Genomic DNA, 9,234 nt, shown 5'->3' with positions numbered 1-9,234 from the left:
AAGGCTGGAACCGGATTGTTTGACTGGAGCGATGGGGGGTGGTACCTGCAAAGACACTCCAACGCTCAAGTCAGAATGGATCTGAGAGGTATGAGGTGTAAGGAATGAATGATACCTGAAGGTACTTGGGTCCTCCTTTTATAGGTGATGGCCGTTATCTTATCTTATCTTGTTTGATTAAGATAAGAGAGATATTTGAATTTGAAAGTTGGTTAGGAGCTTTGAAGGGCCGGTTCTGGGCCTTCGAGTCGAAACGGGTTGTCCCCGGGTAACCGGGTATGCGGGATCCGTGGGTCGGATCCGTAACAGTTGCCCCCGCAGCGGGAGAGCGAGCGAGATCGGTCTGTCGCTGGGAGACGTTTGTTATGAGCTCGATTTTTCTCGGGTGCCCGTCTGATTTCTTTGAGATGAGGTCGGTGTCTCGGTTTTCGTATCGTGGAAGATTCGTCTGACCGTTTAGGTCTGACGTGACTCTTCCGTATCAGTCGCGTCTGTTGCGTTCTTCGAGGCGTTACCTTCTTTCGAGGGGGGTATTTATTGCAAGCTGTGCTTTTTCTTTTTTGCCCTTGCGTTTGCTTTGCTTTCTAAGGGTATTTTCGTCGTTTTGCTTTTTTCAAAAACCGTTTTGGTTTTCCTCCTTCAGTTCCCTCGTTCTGCTTTTACTTCTCTATTGTTTCTTTTTCTAACCAGAGCATTTCCCATTCTCCATTTTCGCTTTCTGTGGTTTTGGTTGGTCTTCTTCTGCGGCATCTTTCCTTCAGGTTTTCTTCCTTTGATTTATCAGGTTAGCATTTCTCTTGTTTCTTTTTGCTTCTTCTGCTTTGTTTTCTGTAGTATTTTGTTTTTGTTTTTGCTAAGTGTAGTTTTAGAGTAGTTTTGTGGTGTTTGTATGGTGGTTAGATAGTTCTGTTGGGTTTCTAGAAAAGAGGTTGGGGCGAGTGCCACCGTATAATTGGTGGTGTGCGGTGGCGGTGTTTGTTTTTGGTTTTTTACCAGCCGTCGTTTTCTGCCGTGAGGTTTGGCTGACGGTAGTGCTCGTCGATATTTTAGGTATGGCTCGCCGACGGACGGAGGGTGTGAGGGCTCCGGTGGCCCCGGCGGGGGGTGTCCCTGACCTTTTTTCTTGGGTCACCAGTGATGTTTGGGGGACGCCATCACGGATGACGGAGGCGGACCTCCAACGGCTTCGTGATGAAGGGGCTGTTTGTGGGGGTGGCGATGCCGAACGCCACTACGAGCTTGCCCTCCCTGGGGTTGACGAGAGGGTTTGCTATACCAATCTCGACTCCCCGACAGTGCCGGATTGGATGTGGGTGTATGAGGCGATGTTCACCCGGCTTGGTGTTCGGCTTCCCTTTTCTCCGTTTGTTCAGCAGTTGTTGAATCGGTGCTCCATGGCGCCGTCCCAGCTACATCCGAACAGCTGGGCGGCGATACGATCTTTTGAACTTGTTTGTGATTTTTTAGAGCTACCTGCCTCAGTAAATGTTTTTCTTTTCCTTTTCTTGTGTACTCTTCCGACTAAGGAGGGGAAGCATAAGAAGGGGTATGTATCTTTCCGAGCTCAGCCCCACCGTCGGGTTTTTGGTTTGTATGAAGACTCCTTCCATGGTTTTAAGAGTGGTTACTTTAAAGTTCGTCCCGCGATGGGGCATCACCCTTTTTGGTTGACGCTGGAGGGTGAACGTCGGTTCCCCACTTACTGGAACTTTAAGGCTGGTCCGTCCGTGTTTACTCGGGTTTCGAAGGAGTTCTTGTCCTCGGAGGAGCGGGATATCGCTCTTGTTCTGTGGCAGTTATTTGGGGAGCGTCCTCTTAATCCTCGGGACGTGATGGGTGATCCGGTTGCTTGCCGGTCGTATGTTGGTGTGTGTGTGTGTCCGTTCTTTTCTTGGTTTTTATGTTTTGTTTCCCGTTTTCGTAACTTGGGATTTTTGTTTCTTGTTTCCTTGCAGTTGAGATGGCTGGTGGCTTGACATCCTTGGCGTGTCTGAAGGCGGCGATGGCCCAGGAGGAGGGGTCGTCGTCCCCGGCTACTCCTGTTTCTAATCCTATCGTGGATTCTCAGCCGGTTTCTCAGGAGGTGATTTCCTCGGGTGCGCGGGCCGATGCTCAAGTTTCTCCTGGCCCTGCGAACTCTCCTGAAGTCGTCGTGGTGACGGCTGCTGAGGCTTCTCGGAAGAGAAAGAGGCCTGAGGACCAGAGCAGTGAGACTTTTGAGGATGAGGGTCTTGTGCCCAGCGTGATGGATCGATGCTTCGATGCCCCGGGGTTTATTGATAAACACTTGATGCCTGGAACGGAGCCGTTTTTTTATGGCTGCGATGTTTCGTTCCATGCCAAGTCGGTGTATCGTGCTCTCCTCCGGTCTGCCGTTGTTGTTCGGAAGGCTGAGCCTGTGATGGCTCAGGTTGGTTTGCTGGATAAGAAGCTTCGTCATTCTCATGCTGAGGTAGCCAAGTTAAAGGGGGAACTTGAGGCTGCCGAAACTGCGAGGGAGAGGGCTGTGAAGTCTTCCGAGGAGGCCGGGGCAGAGATTCTCCGACTTGCCAAGGTTGAAACTTCGCTTCTCTCTCAGTTGGCAGAGGAGCGGCAGCGGGCTTCAAATGTGGGTTCTCAGGCTGCCATGCTTTTCGCCGAGTCGGAGGCTCTAAAGGCCGAGGTTGCTGCCTTGAAGAGGGAGAAGACGGAGTTGCTAGCTGATGCGAAGGATGCAATTGCGGCTACCGAGGAAACGATGAGGGCTCAAGCTTCAGTGCTAGCTCCTGGTGTGGATATGTCCGTGATGGGGGCCTTCAAGACTGTTCGTGATGGCCAGATCGTTGACCTCGAGTACCTTTTACCTTTATCTCTTTGGATTTTTTCTTTGAACTGTGTTTTGGATATTTTCGGATGGCCAACGGCCGTGTATTTTGATTTCGGAACACTTTATTTTTGTTTTAATAGTGCTTATTGGCCGTTTGGGCCTTTTGTATGTTCTGTTGTTACGTTGTTTTTGGGCCGTCCGGGCCTATCATACATTCTGTTCTAGGCTATTCCGTGTATATTTCGTTTGTTTCCTCGGACCGTCGTTTGGTCGGGTTCTTTTGTGGATATCCGCGTGTTTGGGCCTGGGGGATGATTAGTCCCCCAGTTGCGGCCGTGTTTTTGTTCCGTATTTGGGACACTTAGGAAAATAGAAATAGTTGTTTTAATGGAATTTTTATTGATGGTTGGGCCTCGTTAAAACCCTCCGTTGGTGGCGGAAAAGAGTACCCGAGTTTAAAACTTAGATGAGAAATAAAACCTTAGAATTTGTAAACTGGTAGGAGAAGTACAAAAACAGAAATGAGGACAAGGGTGCGACCTTTGTAGGTTGGTCTAGGCGTAGTATCATCGCAAGTTGGCGGCGTTCCATGTTCTCGGGACTTCGTCGCCGTTGAGCCGTTCGAGTTTGTACGCTCCTTTTCCGATTACAGCCTTGATTCTGTATGGTCCTTCCCAGTTGGGGGTGAGCTTCCCTTCTCCTGGGGTCGGGGGACCGATATCGTTTCGTCGTAGGACGAGGTCGTCGGCCGCGAATTCTCGCCGGATGACTCCGTGATTATATCTCAGGCTGATTCTTTGCTTTAGGGCTAGCTCCCTGAGATGGGTTATGCTTCTGGTTTCGTCAATGAGGTCTCGTTCTGCTTCCTCGTCGTTACCTCTGACCGTTTTCCTGGGGCTTGGGTCTCCGATCTCTACCGGGATGACCGCCTCGACACCGTATGTTAGTCGGAAAGGTGTTTCTCCCGTTGTCGTTTGAGGTGTGGTTCGGTATGACCATAGGACCGACCCGAGTTCGTCGGCCCATAGTCCTTTGTCTTCGTCGAGCCGCTTTTTAAGTCCTTTGACGATTATTTTGTTTGCGGATTCTACCTGTCTGTTTGTCTGAGGGTGTTCTACCGAGATGAAACGGTGAGATACACATAGCCCCTCTAAAAATTCTCTGAATTTTTTGTCGGTAAATTGGGTTCCGTTGTCCGAGATAACGATCTCGGGGATCCCGAATCGGGTGATGATCTGACGCCAGAGGAATTTTCGGCATTGGGTTGCCGTTATGGAGGACAGGGGTTCGGCTTCGATCCATTTAGTGTAGTAGTCTATGGCGACGATGAGGTATCTAAGCTGGCCAGGTGCCGTAGGGAAGGGTCCGACGAGGTCGATGCCCCAAGTGCCGAACGGCCGCTCTGCCGATATGGTGCTGAGCTGGTGCGGCGCGGCTTGGTGGATATTGGCGTGTCTTTGGCATTTGTCGCAGTTTTTAACTATTTGTATGGAATCCCGGATAACCGTGGGCCAGAAATAGCCTGCTCTGATGACTTTTTGGGCTAATGTTTTGCCTCCGACGTGGTGACCGCAGCAGCCTTCGTGGATTTCACGGAGTATGTACTCCGTGTTCTCGGGTTCGATGCATTTGAGCAGGGGTTGCGAGAATCCGCGTTTGTATAGCTGTCCTGTGACAATGGTATAGTTGGCGGCTTCCCTTTTTATTCGTTTTTCCTCTTTGGGGTCTGGTGGCAGTGTTCCATCGAGGAGGTATTGCAGAATAGGGTAGGTCCAAGATCCCTGGTTTGAGATTGTCAGGTGAGCGTTGGTTGTTGTTGACACAGAGGGTGTCTTAACGACTTCCTGGATTAGTGATTTATTACCGTGTCCGGGTTTGGTACTGGCTAGCTTGGAGAGTAGGTCTGCTCTGGCATTTCGTTCCCTAGGGACGTGCTGTATGGTGACGTGTTCGAATCCTTCTTTTAGTTTGTTTACCTTGGCGAGGTATTGTTGGAGTAGGGGATCTCGTGTCTGGTAGTCTCCGTTAATTTGGGAACTCACTACCTGTGAATCGGTATTTACTTCTAGGACCTTTGCTCCGACTTCCCGGGCTAAGGATAGGCCTGCCAAGAGGGCCTCGTATTCTGCTTGGTTGTTTGATACTGGAAATTCATATAGTACCGACTGTTCGATCGTGATCCTGTCTTGGTTTTCGAGTATGACTCCGGCGCCTCCGTAGGTGGAGTTTGATGAGCCGTCGTCATGTAGTTTCCATGATTCGGGGGTGAGCTTTCCCGGAGTCATCTCGGCGATGAAGTCGGCCATAGCTTGTGCTTTGATCGCATTTCGGGGTTCGAATTTGATCTGGAATTGAGATAGTTTGATGGACCACGCTAGCATTCTTCCCGCTAGGTCGGGTTTCTGCAACACCTGCTTGACCGCCTGGTCGGTTCGAACCGTCATGGAATGAGCTTGGAAGTATTGTCGTAGGCGTCGGGAGGCTGTAAGGAGTGTGAAAGCTAGCTTTTCTAAGCGTGAGTAGCGAGCTTCCGCATCTTGTAGGACTTTGCTTATGAAGTATACGGTTTTTTGTTCCTTTTTCTCGTTTTCGCGGACGAGTGCTGCTGCGAGTGCCTCTTCCGTTATGGAGAGGTATAAGTAAAGTGTTTCCCCTGTTTGGGGTTTGGCGAGGATTGGTGATTCCGCTAGGACCCTCTTGAAGTGTTGGAATGTTTCTTCACATTCCGTCTCCCATTTGAAAGGGGCTCCTTTTTTCATTAGTTTGAAGAAAGGGGTCGCTTTTTGGGCCGAAGCCCCGAGAAAGCGTGACAATGCCGTCAGTCGGCCGGTAAGCCTTTGGATGTCTTTAAGGTTTTTGGAGCTCGTCATCTCGAGGACGGCGCGACATTTCTCTGGGTTTGCTTCAACTCCGCGTTGCGTAATCATGAAGCCGAGGAACTTCCCTGCCTCCATTCCGAAGGCACATTTTGCCGGGTTGAGTCGCATTTGGTGCTTTCGTAGGGTGTTCATTATGACCTTGAGGTCGTCGGTTAGTTGTTCGCCGGATTCGGTCTTGGCGAGCATGTCGTCTATGTAGACTTCTAATTTGTTACCGGATAAGTCTCGAAATATCTTGTTAACCACTCTTTGATAGGTTGCTCCAGCATTTTTTAGACCAAAGGGCATTACTGTGTAGCAGTACGTCCTGTCTGGGGTGATGAACGCTGTTTTCTCTTCGTCTAGTCGGTGCATCGGAATCTGGTTGTATCCGGAATATGCGTCCATGAAGCTGAGGTATCGGTGACCGGATGCAGCGTCTACCAATCCGTCGATGTTTGGTAGGGGAAAGGCGTCCTTCGGACAAGCTTTGTTGAGGTCCGTGTAGTCGACGCACATTCGAGTTCTCTGATGATTTTGGCAAATTCTGGGAGTTTGCCGTCTCGTATGGCTTGTTCAAGGGCGTCTTTAAGGTCGAAACAATCTTGTGTTTTGTGACCGTAACCTCGGTGGTATTCGCAGTAGAGGGTTTTGTTGCCTCCTGTCCTTTCCTTGAGTTGTCGGGCTTTCGAAATGATGCCTCGATCTGCTATTTGGTGGTATATCTCGGTAATTGGTGCTGTCAGGGGCGTGTAATTAGAGAATTTGCCTATTCTTGGTGGCCGGCTGGTCGGCCTGGGGTGGTCCCGTTGATTCTCTTTGGGTGTTGGGTTATGGTGAGAAGCCGAATTGCTGCGTTGGGTGTTGTCGTGCTGCCGCTTGTTGGCCGCGACGACCTGGCTGACTTCTTCGTCGTTGATGTAGTCTTTGGCGACGTTCTGGATCTCATGCATGGTCCATACCGGTCTGGTGGTGAGGTGTTTGCGAAAATCTTCGTTCATTAGCCCATTGGTCAGGCAAAGGCTTGCGACGGAATCCGTGAGTCCGTCGACCGTTAGGCATTCGTCGTTGAAGCGGTCGAGGTATTTTCTTGTGGATTCGTCTTGTTTTTGTGTGACCCCTAGTAAGCTGATGGGGTGTTTGGCTTTAGTGATCCTAGTAGTGAACTGGGCCATGAATTTTCGTGTAATATCGTGGAAACTGGCTATGGATCCGTTTGGGAGGGCGTTGAACCATTTGATCGCTGGCCCGGCGAGGGTTACCGGGAAGGCTCTGCATCGGATCGCGTCGGCCGCTCCATCTAGGTTCATTCTGGCTTCAAAAGCCGTTAGATGTTCTTGGGGATCCTTAGTTCCATCGTACTTCATATCGGTAGGTTTGTCGAAGCCTTTGGGGAGTTTTGCTCTTAGGATTCTTTCTGTAAAGGGTGTAGCTCCCATTATTATATGGTCGTTTCTCGTGCGTTTGGTGTTTCGGTCCCTCCGATCTTCGTCTGAGTAGTGTTGATAAATCAGATCTCGAGAAGCGCTGCGGTTATGTTTCTTGTTGTATCGCCGTTCTGGCGATTTCTCGTGTCTGTGGTCGCGTGAGGAGCTGCGACCGTCTCTTCTGTCGTGTCGTCGGGTTGGCGACCTACCGCGGCGAGACCTTGATCTGGAGGTTGCATGGCTTCCATGTTCGTTGTTGTGTTTTTCTTTATTGGTTATCTTGCCTTCGAGTTCCTGAACCAGGAGGCAGAGATCCTGGATGATCTGCGCCGCTTTGTCCCTGGCTTTCTCAGGATGTCATCGGTCCGTGACGTCGTGGTCGTTCGCGTTTTGGACAGTACTCGCTATTCTCGCTTGGTTTGTGGCCTCTCGGTGCTCGGGGATTGGGTTAATCGGTTGAGAGTCATCCTGGCTTGAGGGGGTTTCCTCTAGGATGTCCCCCATCGGGCCCAGCTGGCGCAGGTCCCTACAGACGGCGCCAATGTACGAGATGTCTCCGGTACGGATTTGAAGGGTGGATCGGGAACCCGCGGGCAAGGCTGAAACCGGATTGCTTGACTGGAGCGATGGGGGGTGGTACCTGCAAAGACACTCCGACGCTCAAGTCAGAATGGATCTGAGAGGTATGAGGTGTAAGAAATGAATGATACCTGAAGGTACTTGGATCCTCCTTTTATAGGTGATGGCCGTTATCTTATCTTATCTTGTTTGATTAAGATAAGAGAGATATTTGAATTCGAAAGTTGGTTAGGAACTTTGAAGGGCCGGTTCTGGGCCTTCGGGTCGAAACGGGTTGTCCCCGGGTAACCGGGTATGCGGGATCCGTAGGTCGGATCCGTAATAGTTTTCATTTCTATTCTTCTTTTTCCTCCTCTTTTTCTCTATTTTTATTATTATCATTATCATATATAATTATCACGATCATCATGTGTTTCCTTCACTTTCTCTTTTTTCTCTTTTCTCTTTCTTTTTTTTTTCTTTTCCTCTTCTTTTTTCTTTCTTCTTTTTTTATTTCTTTTCTTTTTTCTTTTCTTTCTTCTTTTCTCCCCTTCTTTGATTTGATTTTTTATCATTTTTTTCCTCTTCCTCTTCCTTCATTATCATTATCATCACCATCATATTATATCACAGTTAGTTCAATATCACTATATATTAGTTCTTCCTCCTGCACTTTTTCTTTTTCTTAGTTCAATATCACTTTTAGAACATATTATAGATAATCAATTACTTTTATTAGAATTATTTAATATATCTAAATATTTATTATAAGATATTATGTCTTTATTATTTTGATTCTCTAAGTGCATATAAATATCCTTCTATATTGTATCATTATACACACAACTTGAATAGACACAAACCTTTTTTCTACTATTCTCTCTTACTTTTCTAACATGGTATCAAAATCTTGGTATCATCCTTGAAGATAATAGGTTATTTTTCTTCTGGTGAAATCACTGTATTTTTCACACTTTTTTTCTATGCTATTTTTCTTTATTTTTTGTTACTTTTTTAATGCTTTTTCACCTCACCTAATAGCTCATCCTCTCCATCTTGTGCCTTTTCCAATCTAATGAATCAAACATCACTGTCATCCGCTGTTTACCTATTCTCATGGAGAAACAATATAGTTATTGTCACCTTCCGACAATTCGTTATCCTCCGACATTTTATCATTTCTTCACAGATTGTCGCCTTTTCAATAGTTTTCGGGCAATTCATCATTTTTTCGACAGTTTCGTCTGCGTTTTTCTTGGAGCAGTTTTATCTGTATTTTAATTGCGTAAGTTTCGTCTGCGCTTCTTTGTGACAGTTTTGTCTGCACTTCCCTTGCGACAGCTTCGTTTGCATTTTTCTTACGGCAGTTCCATGTGCGCTTCCTTCCAGCAGTTCTGTCTACCCATTTCATCAATTTATGTAGTTTTTATTTCTATATTTTGTTTTAAATAAATTTCAAACTCTAAGTGACAACTTGAGTTGAGTTTGAGGGGAGATGTTAGAATATATTAAGATCAATTAGTTTTTGTTAGAATTATTTAGTATATTTAAATATTTATTATATAATATTACGTTTTTATTATTT

The 9,234-nt window shown here is 47.5% G+C and overlaps 1 protein-coding gene across 1 annotated transcript; it reads right to left on the bottom strand.

Moving 5' to 3' along the window:
• On the bottom strand, positions 3,373-6,072 carry LOC107636060. The gene is made up of 2 exons (XM_016339595.1): positions 4,852-6,072; positions 3,373-4,740 (listed from the first exon to the last, which is right to left on the bottom strand). Exons 1-2 carry the CDS (start codon positions 6,070-6,072, stop codon positions 3,373-3,375), a joined length of 2,589 nt encoding a protein of 862 aa, XP_016195081.1.

This window comes from Arachis ipaensis, chromosome B04, assembly GCF_000816755.2.
Source record: "Arachis ipaensis cultivar K30076 chromosome B04, Araip1.1, whole genome shotgun sequence".
Lineage (NCBI taxonomy): Eukaryota > Viridiplantae > Streptophyta > Magnoliopsida > Fabales > Fabaceae > Arachis > Arachis ipaensis.
Note: the sequence above shows the minus strand (reverse complement) of the source record. Positions and strands in the feature narration are given on the sequence as shown.

Bases quoted from the DNA above. Each gene is read 5' to 3' on its own strand.
- LOC107636060 (XM_016339595.1), bottom strand. From the start codon at position 6,072: ATGGACGCATATTCCGGATACAACCAGATTCCGATGCACCGACTAGAC. The intron at 4,741-4,851 runs GTAGTGAGTTCC...GTCACCATACAG, and splicing joins AAGTAAATACCGATTCACAG to CACGTCCCTAGGGAACGAAA.